Source organism: Meles meles, chromosome 1 (assembly GCF_922984935.1).
Source record: "Meles meles chromosome 1, mMelMel3.1 paternal haplotype, whole genome shotgun sequence".
Lineage (NCBI taxonomy): Eukaryota > Metazoa > Chordata > Mammalia > Carnivora > Mustelidae > Meles > Meles meles.
Genome location: NC_060066.1, coordinates 118,196,408 through 118,220,329, shown reverse-complemented (window position 1 = coordinate 118,220,329; position 23,922 = coordinate 118,196,408). Strand labels below are relative to the sequence as shown.

The 23,922-nt window shown below is 37.0% G+C and overlaps 1 protein-coding gene across 1 annotated transcript in view; it reads right to left on the bottom strand.

Moving 5' to 3' along the window:
- The window catches only part of RSBN1 (round spermatid basic protein 1), a 44,596-nt gene extending 20,991 nt beyond the window's left edge, over positions 1-23,605 (bottom strand). The window contains exons 1-2 of the mRNA XM_046004346.1: positions 22,861-23,605; positions 11,351-12,024 (exon numbers count right to left, since the gene is read on the bottom strand). Of these exons, the coding sequence (XP_045860302.1) occupies positions 11,351-12,024; positions 22,861-23,566 (1,380 nt within the window). The 5' untranslated portion in view covers positions 23,567-23,605. The remainder of the gene's footprint in view (positions 1-11,350; positions 12,025-22,860) is intronic.
- Positions 23,606-23,922: the final 317 nt, after the last annotated feature.

Sequence of the window (23,922 nt, the reverse complement as noted above, 5' to 3'; positions counted from 1 at the left end):
AGGAGGAAGCACAGGGAGAAGTACAGAGAAGGCAATACAATGATGGAAGCAGAGAGTGGAGTGATGTACTTTGCAGATTGAGGAAAGGGCCCCAAACTAGGAAATACAGAAGGCAACTAGAAGCTGAAATAGGCAAAAACCCAACAAAATGCAGATTCTCCTTCAGAGCCTTTAGAACAGTAAGAAACTATAAGTTTGTATCATTTTAAGGCCCTACGTTTATGATAATTTGTTACAGGAGCAACTGGAACTAAAACCAAGTACTCTGTAACACTCAAGTGGGTATGTCAAAAGGGCAGCTCCGTCTGAAATCAAGTGGTTTGGACTGAGGATATAAATCCTAGTCATTGGCTACAGAACATATATAGAGTTCAAAGAGCATGGGTCTTTGCCTAGGAAGATCCAATCTGAAAAGCACCAAAGGAGAAGAAAAGCTGACAAAAAAGAATGTAAAGCAGTTGTCAAGTGGTCAGCAAGGTTAAGAAGAAAACGAACACAGCACAGTATAATAAAAATTAAAATAAAGTATTCCAAGAAGTTTGGTCAAAATGTTGCTGAGATTTCAGTGAGATGAAGATGAAAAATGCCCCCTGGTAACCTTGGCAAGAGAGGTTTTTCAGAGAAGTATGAGGGCAGAAACAAAATCAGTGGTCTGAAGAGAGATGAGAAAGATACCAGGCACAAATATGAAAGAAGACCATTATACTGACAACAGACAATTGAGTAAAATTCCATATATTAAACACCTACCTACTTCCACAGTTCAACTCCAAGAATTCTAGCAAAGAGAGATATAACTTACTTTATTCCCTGGAAAATGTAGTAGAGTCTTAAATGTAGAAATTAAGAGCCCCAGAAAAAGGATCTCTAAATGTTAATATTTGGAGCTTTTCTTAAAATGATTTGGCCAGATTCCCTACCCAGCCATCAAATGGCCAATCCCACTATGTGTCCACAGTTGCTAATCAGTTTTTTATGAACATTTATCTCAATATAAACAGATCACCAGACATCTGAAGAAAATACATAAACAAGATTAAAACAAAAAAGAACATGATGAAACAAATTACAAGAAAATTTCAAAACAATTATTAATACCATCAAAGAGATGAAAGATGAGATTGCATGCATGAAACAATAAGTTATTTAAATTTTAAAAAAGAACAAGATCATAAATTTAAAACATTACAGTTGAAATAAATCAACAGGAGGAAAAGAAGATAGTTAAATCTCCCCAGAAAGCAGACTTAAAAAAACAAAGAAAAATAAAAGGAGTGATAGGAAAAATTTAGAGATTCAGTCAGGAAGTCTAATATCCTAATAAAAGTTTCAGGGAAAAAGAACAGTGAACACTAAAGTAAGGACATTAACAAAGAAATAATAAATAAATAAATAAATAATTTTAAAAGAACAAATTTTTTTAAATTTTAAAAATAAAAAAATTTAAAAAACAAGAAAACTTACCCAAACAAAAGGATATGCATTTCCATATTAAGAAGGCCTAAATATTTATCAGAATGAATATGAAACAATGAAACCTGAGAAAATCAAGTGGGCTGGAAGTGGTCTTCAGTTGTATCGGTAACATTTTATTTCTTGGGCGAAGTGGTTAGAACATAAGTGTTTAGTACTCTATACCTTTATGTATGTCTGAAATATTTCATAATAAATTAAAAAACAAAACCCAATTTTAAAAAAACTCAACATACATTATCCTCAGTATTCAGAAATTCTATAGTAAAGAGGTTTTAAAATAAGTTTCCAAAGAGATTAAAAAAAATACCTACAAACATCAGGAATCATTATGATACTGGACTCAATAGCAGTACAAGGAGCTTAAATAAAAACACTTTGTCTTCATAAATCTCAAGAAAATGCCCTCATAAATCATCTCCAGTCAAGAATGCCACACCTGGGGCGCCTGGGTGGCTCAGTGGGTTAAAGCCTCTGCCTTTCGCTCAGGTCATGATCCCAGGGTCCTGGGATCGAGCCCCGCATCGGGCTCTCTGCTTGGCGGGGAGCCTGCTTCCTCCTCTCTCTCTGCCTGCCTCTCTCCCTACTTGTGATCTCTATCTGTCAAATAAATAAATAAAAATCTTAAAAAAAAAAAAAAAAAAAGAATGCCACACCTATCTGAACTACCCAAAAAATCTATTGGTAGGATAAAGACTTTCAACACGTGAAATCACTGAATTCAGTCAACAGAATAGTCATGGAACCCCAGGACATGAGAAAAAGGCAAACAGAAATTCCAGCACATACATGTATAGGATACATGGGATGTATAGGGGATAGCTCTACATATATTCCTATTGTAATACTGTAATATTACAAAACTATAAACAATCTTAATTACAAGAACAGAACAGTGATAAAATCACACAACAAAATGCCAAAAATAGTTAAAATGAATGAACTCGAGTTAGGTGTATCAACATAATTCTCTAAAGCAATGCTGAAGTGAAGCAATCTGTAGAATGATATATATAAAATACTATTTATAAAGTGTTAAATCACACAAAATAGTTTTATGTAGTCTGTATGTTCATACATGCACAGCAAAATATTAGAAGGTGCACAAAAAATAATAAACCACAAATTCAAAAGAAAGATTTACTTCTGTGGAGAAAAAAAGGCTTAGTATTTTATTATAAATGAAGGAAACAAAGCATTCACTTACTGTAATTTGTACTTTTTAATGGGAATGAAGAGGGAAAAATTACAGGGGTGGGGTGCATAAAGATCTTAAGCAAATGGGTACACTTTGTTTCAGATGATGAAAAAGTTGTAGAAAAGGATAATGGTGATGGCTGTATACAACATTGTGAAAGCACTTAATGCCAATGAATTATATAACCTAAAAATAGTAAAAAAGTAATTTTGTTAACCGTATTATGTGACAATCCTAAGGAAAGTAGGGAGTGGAATCTACAACGCAGGTGAAAAATTAGCTTTTGAGGAGGAGGTAGGATTTCTTTTCTATTTTAATAGGCAGGAATACAGAAAAGATGTATACAGATAAAGTCTGAATAGTCTTCATGAAGAACAAACAAGCATTCGACCAAAGATAGGCAGCAAGCTTCCCACACAATGGTGAGGGCCCACTGGCAACCTTATGAAACCTTAAGAACAGACAAGCTCTTGAATAATTATCAACCCACAAGTGATTTTCTAAAACATTTGTACTACACAGAGGTTAGACAAGGTTATCTCTAAAAGCCCATTAGTTTATGATTTTATGAAATTCTAAGAAGGAAAACACAGTAATGCTAGATGGTATATATTTTCAAAGTTTCTTAAATTTGCCTGATCATAGGATTTGAATCACTTGAGGTATTTATCTCGGGCCTCACTCCAGACCTACCCACAATTCCCAGTAGAGGAACCTGGGATTCCAAATACGTATTTGGAACCAGCAACCCCAGATCATTCTTAGGATCTGGCAAATCTGAAAATCTCTGGCCTGGAAATGACACTCGAAAGTAAAGAACAAGTTGAGTAGAGGAGTATTAAGAGGACTGGAGGGAGGTAAGTAGAGACTAAGGAACAGAAAAAAGTAAGGCTGCCATGGAAGCAAAAGACAAAATGCCAGAGAAAACTCCATCATTAGTAAAATCAGAAGGCAAATGGGGAGGGGAGAAGGACTGTAGAATCAAGAGAGAAAATGCCTATGAGAAAATAGTAATTAGATTTGCATGCATTTAAAAAAAATTCTTATAATTTACAGCTATAAAAGGTCAAGCAATTACATTTGAAAACAGACACTGTTCTGTCAATATATAATCCTCTAAAATTAGAAGTAACTTCATGGGGCACCCAGGTGGCTTAGTCAGTTAAGCACTCAACTACTGGCTTAGGCTTGGGTCATGATCTCTGTCTGGGTCCTGGCATTGAGCCCCGTGGGGCTCCACACTCAGCAGGGAGTCACTTGGGATTCTCCCCCTCTGCCCCTCCCCCACTCATATGAGTGCATGCACCCCCCCAAATAAAATCTTCAAAAAGATAAAAAGAAACAACTTCACAGTTATCCTGTATCAATTGCCAATAGTGAAGGAAGTTTAACTGTGCTCCAAATACATTTTACTTTTCAATACTTTTTGAAAAAGAGAGTCATAAGTCAGTTAAGAACTTGGAAGATAGCAGTTTTATTCATAACTGCCCAAACTTGGAAACAACCAAGATGTCCTTCAGTAGGTAAATGAATAACAGCAGTATATCCAGACAACAGCATATTATTAAAAAAAAAAAAAAAGAAAGAAAAGAAAGAGCTATTGATCCATGAAACAACATGGAAGGGCCTTAAATGGATATTATTAAGTCAAAGTAGCCAATCTGAAAAGGCTACATACTATTTGATTCCAACTATTTTACATTCTGGAAAAGGCAAAACTATGGAGACAGTAAAAAGATCACAGAGTTTGCCAGGTTTTGGGAGAGGAAGGAAAAGGATGAAGAGGCAGAGCACAGAGAATTTTTAAGATGAGAAAATATTCTGTGTACTACCATAAAAATGAGTACATGTCTTTATATATTAGTCCAAACCCACAGAAGTACACCACCAAGAGTGAACTATGTGAACTATAGACTTTGGGTGACTCATGAATCAACACAGGTTCATCACTTGTAATAAATGTACCATGGGGTAAGTGGAGGGGGGTGGTGGTGGATGTTGATAATGAGGAAGGCTGTGCACAGATGGGGTCAGACAGTATACAGGAAATCTCTGTACCTTCTCCTCAATTTTGCCATGAACCTCATACTAATCTAAAAAAAGAAATTCTTAAGCACACACACAAACACACAAAAACACAACTTAAAAGAACACCAAGGTAGAAATACACTATATGGACATGCCCCCCACCACACACACACACAACTGGGTCCAGGGATAATTATTCTACAGAACTCATATTTTAGGAAGAAGCTTATTCAAATTGATTGTTTAAAAAACAGAAAGAAAAAAGCTAGCCAGCAATCTTCCTAACCTTGTGATCTGTGAATAGAAAGGCATTCCCACTAAAACATACAGTGAAAAAGCAGTATGATTCAAGTGAGTTTATTATAAGATGTACTTAGAATGAGAGGGAAAAAAGATCCAAACCTACCATTCCTATGCTGGTTTATTTTATAAAGCCAGCTACTTAAAGCATTTATTTCTCCTTTTATATAACACTCTGATGTGTAGTTCACAAATAGTTTCTCAGTTATTTAACAGCTACAAAGCACTCTTCTAGTTCAGCTTTCCTAATCAGTACTACCCAATCACCATAAAACATTGATTATATTGATCAAAGATGAGGAGCAACTAATAAACCCATTTTAGGGCTTGTCACAACACACAATGAAGAAGTAACACTCCTGATTTCTCTGGAACAGAAGACATTACCATTGTATAGTAATAAAAATAATATTTATAAGAGTTTCTACCACCACCTAAATAAAGTTAAAGATCTACGAGCCTCAGTAAAAGACTTCAACAATGTATATATAGAGGATTTTTTTTTTTAAGCAGAACTTAAAATATGCATATTTTCCAGATAAAGAAAATAAATCTTACTATGGTAGGCAGGCTTTTTAATCAACTGCCTCTCTTCCCAGCACATACATACACACATTCTACTTTTCCATATTCACCCTTCAATTACCTAGTTGCTCTAAGGTGAAAATAATCTCAGATGGCAATATTTAAAACAACTAATCATTTAATTTCACTATGTTTTTAGTGTTTCAGTGTCTCTTCTTGTTGCTTTGGCTTGCAATTCCTGTACAGAATTTACGGTCTATAGCCATTGATGGCTCAAGACCAGGAGTATCAGCACCACCTGGAAACTCATCAGAAATGCAGACCATAAAGCCCCAACACAGACCTGTAAAATCAAAATCTGCATTTATATACACATTAAAACTTGCTAACCTCACCTATAGGATTTAATTCCACTCAGAGACAGAAGAAAAAAATAATTTCTCTTTGAAGATCTGCCACTATTTAACCTTGGGAAGGTCATAACCAAAATGTGACCTTCCTTATCTATAAAATGAAGGCTTGGAAATGCCCCCACCTACTCTAAAATCCTGTTAGTCCATAAGATGGAAGACCATTATAATTACTACACATAGCACCTAAGCAAAAAAGTAATAAATTATACTTATATACATAAACATATACAGGGAGAAATATATTTCTAAGTGGACACTAATTTTTCTCTTCATTAATCAACCCAAAGATTAAGTGTCCACAAACACTTAAACTTCTTGGTCAAAACTGTTATTTAGCCAATGATTATTTAAAACTTAATTAGATCTGAATAATCCTACAAAATTATAAAAATACCATACATATGTATGTGTCGATATATATGTAGTTCTTTAGATTAGAAACCCAAAGCGGCCCCTGGGTGGCTCAGTGGGTTTAAGCCTCTGCCTTCGGCTCAGGTCATGATCCCAGGGTCCGGGGATCGAGCCCCACATCGGGCTCTCTGCTCAGCAGGGAGCCTGTTTCCCCCTCTTTCTCTCTGCCTGCCTCTCTGCTTACTTGTGATATCTGTCTGTCAAATAAATAAATAAAATCTTTAAAAAAGAAAGAAAGAAAGAAACCCAACTTTACAAAGTTACCCTGTATCAACTGCTGAAAGTAATCAAATTTGAGGATGAGCTTGGTGCTTCAACTAATATTAATCATGAACTTAACACCTTCTTTGGTGTTAGAATATTTGAGTTTTATAGAATGCGGAAAAAAAAAAACACGTGCATCCTAGCTTTGCCACTACAACAATTTAAAAATATAAAAATAGAAGATATAATTATTCTTACACAAAACAAACCTACAATTTACTTCCTTTGACTAGTGCAGATTAAGTTCTAAACTAGTGCTTCCCAACCTTTGTGTATATGAATCACCTGCAAATCTTGTTAAAATGCAGATTCTGATTCAGAAGACGTGGGCAGGGGTCTGAATGCCAAGTTCATACACAGAAAAAGTAGTAAGCTTCTAAAAAAGCCCCATAAATGACAATATTTCGCCATGGTTTGCAAAGCACTGGTCTTGATAAGCACTGGTTTCCAATTAAATTCCTAATTTAGCAACTTCACATTTTCCCATCCTTATCTTACTTGATCTCTCCTGAAACATGATACTTAATTACTCCATCATTCTGAAAACCTAGAAAATTTGTATCATAATCTTCCTTCTACCTCTTTCTTTTTGATCTCTTTCTTTCTCTTTTCCTCATACTTACATGTGGGAACATCACAGGATTCCATTCTTAGCTTCATCCCTTTACCACTCTAATGCTGTGCCTGCATCACCTATATGCTAATGGATCTAACTGCTGCATTTCCAGCCTACACATGCCCCCCAGTCTTAGATCCGTATTTTCAACTACCTAATAGATGTTTCTAACCTTCAGTCTTCACAGGTACTTTCCAACACAACGTATCTCAAACTGAACTCTTCATCAACACCTTTCATCCCTAGAAACCAGCTTTTTCAACCCTGTGTTAATTTTGTGACCAGCACCACCATCTGCCCATTTGTCCAAACCATATTTTAAGACTCTATCCCTCTCCCTCACCAACTGTAATTAATCCCATCTTTTAATTATTTCTCAAACTTCCTCCCTTCCTCTCTAGTGTCAGTATCAGTTTTGACACAGATCATTTCTGACTTGGTTACCATAGTAATGTAACAGTCTTCTTGCCCCCAATCTCATTTTTGTCCTCAATCCCAGCCTTCACATTCCTATGTAAACTTGGCAAACATAACTTGATAGTACTCCCCTATTAAAATTCATCAATGACTTCCCCGTTACCTTTAGGAAAAAGTACTAACTTTCTTTTGGCACATCATATGAAGCTCTTCACAATCTTGATTTTTTGTCTCGTCTCAACTCCCTCAACAGTCAACATGTACTCTTGCCACGTCAGGCTAGCTGCAGCTCCCTAGAAGTACCACATTCCCTAAGGCCTCTGTGTGTTCGCATAGGCTATTTTTTCCTTTGCTTAAAATGCCCTTATTTAACTAAGAACTAATCTCCTTTTAAGACTCTACTCAAGCATCACATGCTTTAAACTGCCCTTTTTAATCACCTCAAGTCTGTTAGATAACACCACAAACCGTGCTCCCTCTATTACAAGGTTTTCCCTATGCATAATACTTAGGCAAATTGTATTATAATTGCTACGCTATTCATCTCCTCCACCAAACTGAGCTCATCAATTAGTCCTTTTTAGAACAAAATGTCCAGTATATGGTTTGCTGAGGGGCACCAGGCGGCACAGCTGCTTAAGCGTCTGGCTCTTGGTTATAGCTCAGGTTGTGATCTCAGGGTCCTGGGATGAGGCCCTGCATGGGGCTCTGCAGAGTCTGCTTGGGACTCTCTTTCCCTCTTCCTCTGCCCCTCCCTGTTGCATGCTCACTCATTCTCTTTCTCTCAAATAAATAAATCTTTAAAAAATAAATGAAAGGGGCGCCTGGGTGGCTCCGTGGGTTGGACCTCTGCCTTCGACTTGGTCATGGTCTCAGGGTCCTGGGATTGAGCCCTGCGTTGGCCTCTCTGTTGGGGGTGAGTCTGCTTCCCCCTTTTTCTCTGCCTGCCTCTCTGCCTACTTGTGATCTCAGTCAAATGAATAAATAAAATCTTTAAACAAATAAATAAATAAATGAAAAATAACTGTTCACTAAATAAACTATCTTGAAATAACAGTCATGAATGATTATTATGGCTACATATTTTTAAACAGTAAATAACTTCCAAAAACTGTCTAAGGTAACAAAAGTTTCTTCAGTTTGGGGCACCTGGGGGGTTCAGTCGTTACATGTCAACCTTTGGCTCAGCATTCTGGGATCAAGCCCCGCATCAGGCTCCCTGCTTGGCAGAAAGCCTGCTTCTCCCTCTCCCACTCCTCCTGCTTGTGTTCCTGTTCCCACTCTCTCTCTCTCTCTGTCAAATAAATAAAAATCTTAAAAAAAAAAAAAGTTTCTTCAGTTTATTTATAGGCTTAAGAGAACTTCAAAAGACTTCATTAAATAACGAAGTCCAAAATATTTAAGGTAATTCCCAACAATATAAAGGTTTTTGCTAAAAATTAATAGCCTTCTCATATTGTGTTTAAGATTATTTTAATTTCACCAATGACAGTGTTAGGCAAATAAAAGCATTTGTCTCTTCCAAAATGATAGGCATATTGTTCAGGTGGCCTAGGTTAGCACCCTGACTTCTACGTACTAGCTACATGACCTTGGATAACAATGAACATCTTCAAGCTTCAGAGTTTCTTCAAGGAAAACAGAGATAAAATTGCTTACCTAAACCATAGGTTGTTTCAAACATTCAGTTACGAATGTGGAACTATTTCTATAAACCATGAACTGCTAACTCAATATCAACTATTGTGTTAGCTTCCATACTAACATCTGCCAAATATTTGACAGGTGCAACTTTAAAGTTTCATGGACTACTTCGACCTCCATACCCACCCCATACTTCTCCAACAACTGAAAATTCATAAATAAAATATTAAGTTCCAGGATTACCACAGCGCAGGACTTAGTCATTAGTCCTCAATATTCTTATCTGGTTGAAAGCTTAAAGATATCTAATTTAATAATGATCTCCTATGTTCTTAAGAAGAGGTTTTTTAATAAATCTCAAAGTAAATCTCAAGGTAAGTTGTTGGTACAGTCATTTAAATTTCAGCTCCATTAAAAAAAATTATTTGGAGGACAAAAATCAGCAGGGAATATTTAGAGATACCTTCTTTTACTAGCTGTTTAGATTGGGTACTATTGACAAATGAGCTTGATCTATTATAGACTGACATGAAAGTTAAAAAGTCACCACAACAAAACCCAGACTTTTTTCACCCATATTTCTAGCTTATTTCTCAGATATGCTTGTTGGTCTATCAATCAGAAGAGAAAATTTGCTGCACTTTTGCAACTAAAAAAGTGATAAAGCATGTTAATTCTGCTCTCAGCAATACCCTTCTTTGTTAAATAGGGACTTACAGGGATTATGGCCTATATCAGGAAAACTGTTTTCAGCCCCTTCTCTGCGATATTTATAAAAATAGGATTCTTAATCTTCAAAGGGCAAAACTCCTAAAAAAAAAAAAAAAAGTAAAAGAAAAAAGAAAATCTACTACAAAAGTCAGCACTTCGGTACCTGATTGTGGTAACAAGGCCAAAATCCAAGACGAAGCCCTTTATTGCACATCGTGTTCCAACATCTTGGGCAGCCCCATCTTGCGACCTCTCCAGATTGGCTGCTCCTGCTCTCTCTACTGCAGAGAGAACTTCAATTAGAGAAATTCTGAAGCTCATAAATCTAAACTGGATACTCCCCTCACTGGAGGCAAGGATGGTAAGAATCATTAAAAAGATTCAAGTTAGAGGAGGTTGCAAATAAATCCACGTGGCCTGAAACCACTATAATGCAGGCAGCTGAGAGTCTTATTATGCAACAGTCTATATACCTAAAAAAAAAATCTTAGGAAAAGAATGGCAGCAAATTATTAGATAACCTGAAAAAACAGGTTATTATAATCACATATCTCTAAAAAGTAAAATATGCTCCGCTAAACTTGTTTTGAATTTATATCTGTGATACCAAGTTACAGCTGACCATTCATGTTTATTATCCTTGTAAGAAAAGGAAGCAAGGAAGTGGCTAGGATATGTTATTAACTTCTTTCTGTGCCCTAAAGTAACTCATTAAAAAAAATGCCTGGTTAAAAACCACTGGTTAGGAAGGAGAGATTTCCCTGCTGACTTAAGCCTAGCTGCCCAAGCAAGGCTTTAGAAAAGGTCTTCACTTACAACAGTGCATAGGCAGAAGGAGCAGAGGCTATGGCGGTCTTCCTAGTGACACTTCCAAGTCATGTAAATGGGGTATGTTTCTGGGATAGACTGCCAACAAGTTACTGTAAGAAACAAAAATGGCAAAAACCTGGCAAATAAACAGGCCAATGCCCTCATGTGTTTATTATGACAAAAGTCAGTCTTAACTAAAGTTACCTTGACGCCACCAAATCTAAGTCACATCTTCTATACTAATAGTACCTGATTTCTGAAAGACTGGATTAGTTTTCAAGCTGGTTTTCCATAAAGACTTGTAATGATGTCTAACATGTATAAAGCATTTCTTAGACCAAGCAAGTAACAAGTTACATCCCAAAGAACTGCAGCAATTAAGATTTTTTCAACTAGAGCAATAAACTAACGATTTGAATCCCGTTTACCACCATGAGTTTTTATCAAAAAGTGTGCTGGTATGTGCAAATGAAACAGAATGAGGTTAATACTGTCAAGAAACTGTATTTACTTAACAATTTAACAATGATTTTATCTTACCTGAGTGTGAAAATTTGAAATGGTGGTTGTTTCAATATCTTTCTTGCCCAGAATCTCCATTTTCACAGGAGTGTTGGGAAAATTAAAAGCAAAGTAGTCCAAGAAGTCTGGGAGATAAGCAGCCGCTCCATGCACTATTGCTAAAGCATAGTAAGCAGCATTTTTCTCATTTTCACTGAATGTCAAAGCAAGAAACTCCTCAGAAAATCTCTCCATCTCCATTGGAGACAAAAATGAGAGTTCATCCATGTAAGCATGAAGGACAAGTGCACCACCATTGGACTGGTGTTCCTCATGAATAAAGTTGCTAAATTTAGTACCTGTTTTTAAGAAATTTCTACGAATAGAATGTTCCTGGTGAGTCATAAAAGGTGTTTGTACTCCCTGGGGTACCCGATATTCTTGCATGCCCAAATTTAATCGGCACAGCTGTTCATCTTTCAGATACCTGAAGGACTCCTTATTAACTCCTGAAGTGCTATTTATTTGTCCTTGGGTGAGGATTTCTTTACTGATGCGGGTCAGGCCAGCACAGACGGTTTGTACTTCCTTATTGTACATTTTAAGGCGTCTTCCTCGCATATCTTCTCGGTGTTTCTTTTTCTTTTTCTTCTTTATTTTCTTCAAGACAAAATCATCAGCTCTCTGGGTTTTACCATTTTCATCTGGTGTTTCTGGCCACAATAATTAAAAAGAAGTTAGTTGCGAGGCCTAGTGTCAACATATAAACTTCTTATGGTACTTGACCTCAAATTAAATGGCCTATTCTCAGTTTCTCTGAATTTGCCATGATAACTTGGAATATCTGCTCAGTAACCACTGTAAAATCTAAACTGAAGCTTACCATATTTTGCTATAATGCATACAGCTAAATCAAACAACAGCAAATTAAGCTGTAAGACACCATTTTGCCTACCAAATTAGCATGATTTTTCTTTTTTGGCCTTCTCATATACTGTTGTTGGAAGTATAAATTGGTACAAATTCCATGGAGGGCAATTTGGCAACCACCAAAATGGACATGTACACCAAAAGCCTTGAAAATATTTTTAATTTTCAGACCCAGAAATTCCATTCCCAAGTAAAAATTACCTAAGAAAATAGCTGAAGATACACAAAAATATCCATGACAGTTAAATTCAGGGACTCCCCCTTAAATGTCTGTCCTAAGTAACAGGCTGTTGATTACATTCTGGTACTTACATACTGACAAAATACCACCCAGCCATTACAAGTTATATTACAAATAAAAAGAACTAATGAATTACAAGGTTATACAATGCTTACACTGCCAATCTTCCAGGAAGCATTCTCTAACAATTCATTCCTACCCAGTTTGGATAGCTTTCCTACCCTGTGCTTACTTAGCACTGTACTGGCCTATCACAGAACTTAATATTCTATGTTAACACATATCTAATTTTTTAACCTTTCCTCTAAACTGTAAGCAATCTAAGGTCAAAAATATATATCTTACCTTTCTTTCCGCATCTAATGTGTATATAATATGATCCCATGTTTGTAACATTAAGCACTCAAACATTTATTAAGTACCCACTAAATACCAGGGACATTTCGGGGGACTAGGGATATGATGTTCAGACAGACATAATCCTCAGTCTCTTGGATTTTATAATCTAGTTTAACAAGAAAGACAAAGTATCAGTACGCTACTCTAGACGCTGAGGAAACCTCTCTTTGGGAGGTAACTTTAAGGCTGAGCCCTAAATATTAAGACAAGCCAGGCATGTTTTCTAGGGAAAAATATTCCAGGGAGAAACAAAGGACCTAAAGAGAGGAAAAAGTCTGAATGATCTACACGTTTTGTATATGTATTACACAGAAAAGTACCTGAACAAATACATATCAAAGTGTTAATGGTAGTTATCTAGGGTGGTAGGATTATAAATAACTAGATGTTTTCTTTTTTGCTTATCTGTATTTTCTAATTTTCTACAATACACATACTATTTTTATAATTAAATTTTTATTTTTAATTTTTAAGGGATTATCATGTATTGACAAACCCAAAATAGAATAGCATCTTTTATTTACTAGTTCAAAAATATATCTAGCAAGAAATCTTTAGGATTAAATATCAGGTATATCCTGACCAACCTTTCAAGTTCAATGTGGTATTTACTGCATTTTTCCACCCAACAACAATATTTCTGACATGATTCAAGTAATTCAGTGTTAAGAAAGACTACAGGGGCACCTGGGTGGCTCAGTGGGTTAAGCCTCTGCCTTCGGCTCAGGTCGTGATCTCAGGGTCCTGGGATCGAGCCCCGCATCAGGCTCTCTGCTCAGCAGGGAGCCTGCTTCCTCCTCTCTCTCTGCCTTCCTCTCTGTCTACTTATGATCTCTCTGTCAAATAAATAAATAAAAAATCTTTAAAAAAAAAAAAAAGAAAGACACTACAAGTGATCGTATGACTACACCTACTGAATTTACAAATTCAGTAAAATTTACAGTACATAATTTATGTGGTATAATGTGCAAATATAATAGTTGCAGTACTCTATACAAAATCATTTCAAATCACTAAATATTGCAAGTTATGAAAAATTTCTAAAGAAAATATTTAAAAGTATAAGTCAGAGACTTTATAGTGTACAGATACCAAATGACTTCCATTTTTCAAAAAAAAAAAAAACCCTTCATTTGCAAACATCACTTGTGATTAACCTGAGACCATATAGCAAAATATACATGTAATCAGATTGCTTAAACTGGAAAGAGAAAAAAGCAGTCCATCTTTTATTCTATATACAACTAAATCTTTGAGATTTTGTTAAAACACTTAGTAACAGTCATTTATATTTCTTACCAAAGAAAGTTAAATGCTTTTCCCACATTAAAAATTGGTAATTTAGGCAATTCTCCCAAGCAACTAAATGTTAATGCCATTAAATACAAAGGTTAGACCAATTTTAAAAGTCATCTAATTACCCTCTGCTAAATGTTTTAGCGTTTTCACAGAAAAAAAAAAAAAAAAGAAAGAAACTATCTCTGAATAGATCTGTTATTTTAAGCTTCAGAGGAGGTATTTGGTATGCAGAAGATGAATTGTGACCTAGATCTGCCACTGAAATTAACACCAAGAAGGAGCTGCCTTGATTGTAACACATTTGCTATATTACTATCGGCTTACCAATGGTATTTCTAACATGGCCAACTCTCTGTGGGTTTTATTCCACACTCATTTATATGAGAACCACTCAAATAATCCAACACGGGCCCATCAGAAAAACCATGGTAAAAGGAAATGAAAAGGACTTTAAATTGATTGTAATCTCCTATTTCAACATGATAGAAATTTAAAATATGAAATAAATGTCAATTTATCTCCTCACTAATCCTGTTTTTCCAATTTTGATTCTTATCTAAGGCTGATATAGAGAGCTCACCTTTGTTTATAGAGAAATTTTAGAATACTTGTGTCATACCAGTTTATGAATTTCAATGAATAAACAAAATTTACTTTTGAATTATTATGATAACTAATTGAAAGTGGCATACATATTCCAAGTTGTTACAGATCATTACAGTAAGTTAGCCCTTCTTGCACTATGAGAACATCAACGTTGCCTTGCCTTGAATTAAAAACATTAATCAGGGTGCTTGGGTGACTCAGTCATTAAGCATCTGCCTTCGGTTATATCTCAGGGTCCTGAGATGGGGTCCATGTTGGGCTGTCTGCTCAGAAGGGAGTCTGTTTCTCTCCTTGACCCCTCCCCCACTCATTTTCTCTCTCTCTCGAAAAAAGAAAATCTTAAAAAAAAATACAAACATTAATTAAAAGTCAATGTCTTTGCAATATAAATGTATCAAATCAGTATGTTGTATACCTTACACAATGTTCTATGTCAATTATATCTAAAAAAAAAAAATGTCTAAAGTTTTCACAATATTTCCATTCCTGATTGGCTGTTTTAGCTTTCCCACAGAGAACATACTCAGGAAGTAACATTTTGAGTATTTCCCTACAGTGCAAAAGCTAAATTTTATTGACATGGGTTCTTTTACAAAAAAAGAGCCAAACCAGATCTGTGATTAAGGAAAGCTCTCACATACCAAACTGTGAGAGCAAGCATAAAGAGAAGTATGTAAGTCTACAGAGGAAAATATATTTAACTGAGAGACAAATTGCTGTCTTAAAAAATAAAAGGTCATTCTAACTGTATCTAAATTAATGCATGACACTAACAATTAAATCCTCCTAAGAGCCCAAGTGTCCATTGATTGAGTCATGAATGGATAAAGAAAATGTGGCGTGTAGACACACAAACACACACACATACACACATAATGGAATATTATTACTCAGCCATCAAAAAGAATGAAATCTTGCCATTTGCAGTGATGTGGATGCAGCCAAGTCTACTATGCTAAGTGAAATAAATCAATCAAGGAAAGACATACCGTATGATTTCACTCATGTGTGGAATTTAGGAAACAAAACAGATGAACACACGGGAAAGGAAAAAAGAGAGAGAGAGGGAAGCAAACCATGAGACTTAATGATAGAGAACAAACTGAGGATTGAGGGACGGACGTAGGTGGGGGATGGGCTAAATGGGTGACGGGTATTAAGGAGGGCACTTGTTATGATGAGCCCTGGATGTTCTATGGTAGTGAGGAATCACTAAATTCTACATCTGAAACCAAAATAAAAATAAAATAAAATCCTCATATATGCTAATATAATCAACTATCAAATAGCATCATTTATTTACATCACTACTGAAAGTTCTCATTAATGCAAAAAAATTAGCTTCTTCTATCACAAAACTTAAATTCTTATCATCATTCTTACAGCTGAATTATAACTTAGAACTGAAAGAAATGTAATATCCTCAATTCTTAAAAAGCATGGTGGATACACATCAAAGCAAGTACAATGTTTTACATTTTTTTAAATCATATTAAAGAAAAGGGCTGAAGTTTCCTGAAAATAAATTTTTCAGTCTTACTGGGTATATTTCCCATTCCATATAAAAATCTGACTAAAAAGGTCACTGTATGTTTATAACACTGCCTTACCTTACCCCCCCATTCCTCCATATCACGTTTAAGCATGGCTGGCTGAATTTGAATCCCTGTCCTAGTACTTCCTTCCGTAATACTACCTTTTGCAACATAATTTCTTTGTACCTTGTTCCTCATTGGTAAAACGGGGGAATTAACAGTACCTCATACAATCAGTGAGCAGAGTAAACAAAGCACATAAAGCACTTAAAATAGTCCTAGAATATAACAAATACTCAATATATGTTAACTACTATTACCCCAAAGTAGATGGATTGTAGAGGCAGTAGAGGGTGCTACACCACCAGGTGCTTCACAGTTAGAGAGACCTATCTTAATGTCCCAGTCCTAGAACTTACTGCTTAAGGTCTCTAGGAACACTCATTAATCTCTTTAAACTTCCATTTTCTTATCTTAAGATGTTAATTCTAGTATCTACCTCAGAGAGCTCTTGCAAGGATTAAACAGTACAATAAATATAAGGGCCTCATCACATTACTGAACACACAGTAAGTGCTCTCCATCTTTATTATCATTTTCACAATAATATTTAATGCATTTCTTGAAATACTGGCAATAACTCTGAGATATCAAAACTAGAGACAGAAATTACTAGACCTAGAATACAAAGTAGTATACTACAAGAGAATCCCACAAAAAGGAAAAAATCTCTGAAAGAGGGAAGAAAATCATTATTCAAGAAGAGTCTACTAGGTATCATATATGCTATCTCATTTTAATCCTCAAAAAACAAACCAGTGAAGAAGATACGTAAGTCCATTTTAGAGAGAAGAAAACAGCTTGAAATAAGACAGGTTACTTATCACAGGCCACAAAACTAGTACGTGAGAACCAAGTTTCAAACGCTCACCTTGTCAGATTCCAAAACTCAAACTCTTCGCATATACTATTATACTACACTCTTCCATTCTACCCTTCTCTTTCAACTCTCTGCAACACTCCTGTGAAATGACCAACTGAAGTTACTTGGTTACAATTAATGGACTTAAGGAGCAGGAAGAGGACCTACAAGAATCTCCAATAAAGGGAGCATTACTTCATTCAACAAATATTTTACTGAATGCCCATTACATGGTAACTCTACATGATCACAAAGATGGTATTTATGTTATGCAAAAATTTCATACCCTAAAGTCTTCTCCCTCATAATTAACAAAAGTATCAGTTCCTAAAGTTGCTGCTCTGATAAATGAGAGAGGATTTGTTTGAGTTCTCTGTATAATCACAAATAATTCCTCACTCCTATCACCAAATAGGATTTGGATTTTAAATTCCTGCCAACAGCTTTCTGAGATCACAGAAAATTACAATTAGTTGTCTTATTTGGGGATGCTACCTCTGACAGAAAAGTAGACAGTTGGTCAAAGATGAAAAAATGTGAGAAAGGAAGACTGATTCACAAGTGAATACAAAAGAGTATATACTGTTACTTAATGACACTAGAGAAAAGAGGTAGGGGGATTGACTCCCCTCCCTTTCCTTTTTTCTACAAAATCTTAAAATATTACTAAAACTGCAAATTTACTTAACAAGAATTAAAAGTAATTTTTTAGCAAAACATGTTCTATGCTTTTTATGAGCAAAAATGGGAGAGAAAAAATTAAGATTTCAAAATACACAGCTAACTACAGGTTTAAGACTCAAGCCCGTTACTTACATGAAATAAAAAATATTTTAGTATCTCTTTATTTAGTTAAAAATCCAAGTATGCTTAGTGAAAAATGAAGAGCAAAGTAGACCACAAGTCAAAAAAATTGGGTCCTAAATTCAGTTCTATCACCTACTAACTAGAAAATCTTAAGCATGTCACTTCACCTCTTCAAAACTCACTTTAGTTCCCATTTTAGAGATGAGAAATCATTGTTTAAACTATTTTTGAGCAACTCCAAACACCTGGAATCTGAAATCTATGATTAACTAATACATGAAATTGGATTGAGTACAGTTGGGCTGGTGGGAAGGAACATATCTTTCAGCAGAATGATCTCAGAGATTGGCAAACTTTTTCTATAAAGAGCCAGATAGTAGTAAGCTTAGCAGCCCACATGGTCTATCTCAACTACTCTACTGTTCTAGTGTGAAAACTAACAGACAATACATTTGAATGAGTGGAGTGATGTTCTAATTTATTTCTGGACACCAAATTTAAATTTCTTATGATATTCATATGTCATGAGGTTTTCTTCAACCATTTAAAATGTAAAGATCCTTATCTGACACATCATATAAAAACAGGCAGTGGAACTGATTTTTTACAAATATGTAGAAGTATCCAATGGAGGAAGAAGTGTCTTTCAACAAAGGCACTGGAAAAACTAGAAACATGAACCTCAACCTGAACACCTCACACCTTACACAAAGAACTCGAATGAATCAGAGATTCAAATGTAAAAGTTACCATTACAATACTTTAAGGAAAAAAGTACATGAAAATCTTTGGGATCTAAGCCTTGAGACCTTAGATTTGACACCAAAAGCATGATCCAGAAAAAAAAAAAATAAAGAAGAAATTAGACCTCAACAAAATTTACAACTTTTGCTCTGTGAAAGACCACATTAAGAGGAGAGAAAGACAAGCAACAAAAGTGGGAGGAAATATTTGCAAACAATATATCTGACAAAGGACCCATATCTATAATATACAAAGAATTCTCAAAGCTCAATAGTAAAAAAAAAAAAAAAAAAAAGGCAAACAATTCAATTAGAAAATGGGCATAAGACATAAAAAAGAGACATTTTACTGTTATATGGCCAGCAAATGAAGGTCAAAGTAAAGATGTTAAATTTCACTAGCCACTAGGGAAATGCAACTTAAGTCCATGAGAGGTAATACTTATTACACATCTATCAGAACACATAAAATAAAAAGAGTCAACAATACCAGATACGGGCAAGGATGTGGAGAAAGTGAAAATCTCATACATTGCTGGTGGGAATGTAAAATTGTGCAGACATTTTAGAAAATAGTTTGGTAATAACTTTAAAAAAAAAATAACAATACCTAAACATACATTTTTATGACCCAGCAATTGCATTCCCAGAGAAATAAAGGAAAATTTACATCCACACAAAGACCTGAACATGAACGTTCAGAGAAGCTTTATTCTAACAACCAAACTGGGAAGAACCAAAACATCATTCAGTAGGTGAATGGTTAAACTGTGGTATATCTCTACCACAGAATACTACTCAGCAATGAAAAAGGAGTGAGCACGATCTCAAGGGATCGTGCTGAGTGAAAAAAGCCTCAGAAGATCACATACTGTATTATTCCACCTATAACATTCTCAAAATGATATAGAGTTGTAGAACAGATTGGTGGTTGTTAGAGGTTAAGGAAGGTGGGGAGACATAGTTGGTACCTAAGACTTTCACGAGATTAGCAAAAGGGCATCTTTGTGGTGATGGAATAGTTGTGAATCTTGATTGCAGTGGTGGTTAAACTAATCTACAGGTGATAAAATGGCACAGAATTAAACACACACCATTGTACCAATGTCAATTTCCTGGTGTTGGTATTATACAATAGTTATGTAAGATGTAACCACTGGGAAAAACCAATGAGTGGGAAAAACTTCTCTGGACTGTTTTTGCAATTTCCTGTGAATACATAATTATCTCCAAATAAAAAGTTAAAATACTTTCTGAAAATCTTAGGATAAGGGAGGGAAGACATAACTGTAAATAACAAGGGTCTAGCCATTCTCCTTATTAAAGTTAGAGGTGTTTCAAGGACAAGACTTAATAAAATAACAAAAGGCAGTTCTGAAAGTGCCTGATATCAGCCACTGTTTTAAGTACTTTCCACATACTGCCCCATTTAATCCACATAATAACCTTGTAAAACAAATACTCCAATCCCATTATACAGACAGGAAAACTGAAGCTGAAAGTGGTTAAAGTAGTTTGTCCATGATCAAACAGTAAGCAGTAGAGCCACAACTTAAACTTAAATTGACTCAGAGGTATACCTCCTGCAACACCACTGTAACAAGTATAAAGATGTTCAGCGAAAAAAAGTAAAGATAGCCATCAAAGTGGGTGCAAAAGCCTGGATTAAACAAGGTTAAGCCAGTTTGTTTTCTATAGGGTTCTCAGAAGTTTTAAAATACATGTCTGTGTCATGTATGTAGAAGGCTACAGTATACAGTTTCTCCCCCATGTATAAGGCCAGGGAGCCCTTTCCCTACAGAATACATAATGCAACAGACCCTCACTCAAAACTTAAAATGTTTAAAACTAGACTTATTATGGTAATCCTTCTACAATACACACAAATATCAAATTGTTATGTTGTATACCTGAAAATGTATACCTAATATAACATTATATGTTACTATATTTCAATTAACAGAAAAAAAGGTAAGATGTTGAAATTACCAGATCTTAACCCACTTCTTCACGTATTGGCAAACTACAAAATGTTTCAAGCTGTGCTGTCGTATATGGCAGCTAATAGCCAAAAGAAACTAGAATTAAAAATTCAGTTTCTCAATTACACCAGCCACATTTAAGTCTTCAAGACTTATTTCCCATATGACTGATGCTACTACCATATTGAACAGCACAGATATAGAACATTTCCATCACTGGAGAAAGTTCTGTCAGACAGCACTGAGTTAAAGATTTGTTTTTGTTTGTTTTTTAAAGAACAGGGGGCCTGTGCAATCCTCAGAGAAGAAGCACACTGTTGTTTATTATACGTTTAACTGCCCCTATCCCACCATAAAAAGGGGCAAGGTCAGAAATTTTTGATGGAACTGGCTACTGCCATTCTGATCCCAAGGCATGGGGAAGGGGTAAGCAAAGAAGGGGGAAAAGTAACTGAATACCATGAAAAAAATACTATGAAAAAAGAAATGAACTACAAGCCACTGGGAGACGATGCTTGAACTGGGATTCAAGGATCTGGAATCTACTCCTTATTATACCAATTATTCATTAAAATAAAAAATTTTTAAAGTTTGTACTTAGTACTAATTAACTGTGACTTAATTAGACAAGTCTCTTCACTACTTTGGACCTGGATTTCCTCTTCCACGATATAAATCTGAATTAGTTGATTTCTAAGATTCCCTCTACCTCTATATGGTTAAAACACACACACACAAGAAATGAGAAGATGAGAAATAGAAGACCGCAAGATCACTGCTTACTGGTGGTGGAAACTGGCAGTCCTATCAGATTGGCACAAGTTTTATTCCTGAAAATAACATCTGGATACCACCAAAAGAAGAAAGATTTCATTCAATTCAATAAGTATTTATTGAGCAATTATTTGCAACAAACTACACTATACGGAAGTGGCACCACAAAAAAACTGATTTAAGTCAAGACCAAGTATATGGAAGGAATCCAAGACTCACAAAACTTCAGATTGAAAGGCTTTGTTTATTAACCTGTAATAACTCAGCTGGCCCAATACTAAGAAATACTAAGATACTTATATCTTAAAATCTTCCTGAGGAAACAGAACTAAAAATTATATAAAAGCATATAAAAATCCACGGTATGATCAAAATTCCTGCCCTCACCCCACAGAGAATACAAATAAATGCTACGTGTACTTGTGAACAGGAAGACACCAATTTTGGTAAATCTAATTTCTCTAGATCCCACATTTAATTGTCCTATATCTTCTGGGTTCAGTATTTTTTACTCCAGTGAGGGTTACTGGAATTAAATAATTTTTTATTTTTTTTTTTTTTTTGGTGCCAGAAAGAATAAATTGCAACTGGAATTCTTGCTTCTAACTATTCACTTACTGCACATTTCCCACTCGTCACAGGCACAGTTAGTCCTATTTCCTAGGATCAAAAGGGATAGAAAACCTTCCCCAATCTTCTTCCCAGAATTAAGATTTAACGTAAAAATTAAAAACGATTTCACCTCCGGATAAAAAAGAACCACTACGAACTACGTTTGATATTTTTACCTTGCAGAAGCTAAAGCAACCTGTGAGTCGAGTAACCTCTGTAAGAATTCAAACTCATTAAAGCCCCACAGCATACCCGTGAATATTTTGGAGCCTGGGAGAGTGAACAGTTAAGATTTCCACCAAGGATAACAAGAAGAAAGGATTTTAGCGACAGGTCTTTACTTTAGAAAAACAGTTTTTTAATACCCCAGCCACTAATCCCACGCCAAGGACCGCGCGGCGCGGAAACCCTGGCGAATTTGAAAACAAACGTTGGTAGAGGCTCGGGGTGAAGGGCGGGGGCGGGGAGGGGGAGCCCGGTAAGGGGGTTAGCAACTGACAGCTCGGCCTCAAAATGAGAAGCCTCAAGTAGGTCAGGCTGTGTCAACGGTTTGAAATCCAGAGTCCACCCCAGTGGGCTTAATGGAGTAGAGCAGCAGGAGGTAAGTAGGGGTTTGGCGTCTTTCAGTGCTAAAGGGGCGGGATATCAGAATTGAGAGAGACCTAAAGCCCAAGCTCGGGGCAGTTCGCCTGCTCTCACCTCTCTTGGGGGCCTTGGTCAGAGGCACCCCTCCAGTCCTCTCGCCGTTTTCCTGCTTGTCCTTGTGCTTGAGATCGCCAGGAACGCAGGAGCTGGGGTCACCATCGGAGCCGCGGTGGTGATGGTGCTTGTGCCGCTCCTTGTGGCCCTTATGCTTGGGCCCGGCCGCGCTCACCGTCAAGGGAGAGAAGGTGAAGAGGGCCGAGGTGCCTGGGGCCGGGAGCGGGGCAGCGACAGCGGGCGCGGCGGGTGCCAGCGAAGGTGGCGGCGGAGGCGGCAGGAGCAGAGGCTCAACAGGGCCTGGGACGGTTGGGGCTGCATTCGTTGGCGGCAGCGGCCCGGGATGTTGGCGGCTGCGACGCCGCCGGTGAGGGGGAGCGAGAGGGGGGTCCTGGCTCGGCCGCCCCCGCTTCTCCTGAGACCCCCCACTGCTCGCTCGGCGCTGCCGCTTCACTCCCCGCGGCGAGACCCCAGCATGGGGTTTTTCCTTCCCTTCTTTGTCCGGCTCCTCCTGCGCCGCCACCGCCCGTACTACGCGCACTGCTCCGACCTGCGCAGCCATTTCACCCACAAACACACATTTAAATGGCCCGACCGCCCCCCCGTCCGCGTTTCGCGCAAGCGCCGCCCGCGCACGGCCCGCTGGGCATTGGAGTCTCCCCCCCGCCCTCCACTTCTCGGCGGTTCTTCCTCCCGAGCTGAACATGCCGGAAGCGGCAGTTCCCTGAGCTTCTCCGCAGGCCTCTCCGAGCGAGCTCTATTGTAAAACACCCTGGGCGGCGCAGAGCCTCATGGGAGCGGTAGTTCCCCCGGGTCCCCGCCGCGTCCCTAACTCTGGGAGTGGAGGAGCGGAAAGAAACCGTGCGCCGAGTCACGCTTCGGGCGGCGACGCAACCGCCGCTGGGCGGAGAATTGCCGCCAACCGCCTTAACGGCCGGAACAATGTTAGTGGTTTTCAGAGTCCGCTGGCGCGTTCCCATTATCGTGTCGGTGTGCAGCTTCGTCATTTTATACGGAGTCGGTGGTCTCCATAGGTACTTTTAAATTTCGTGGTCCTCTCAT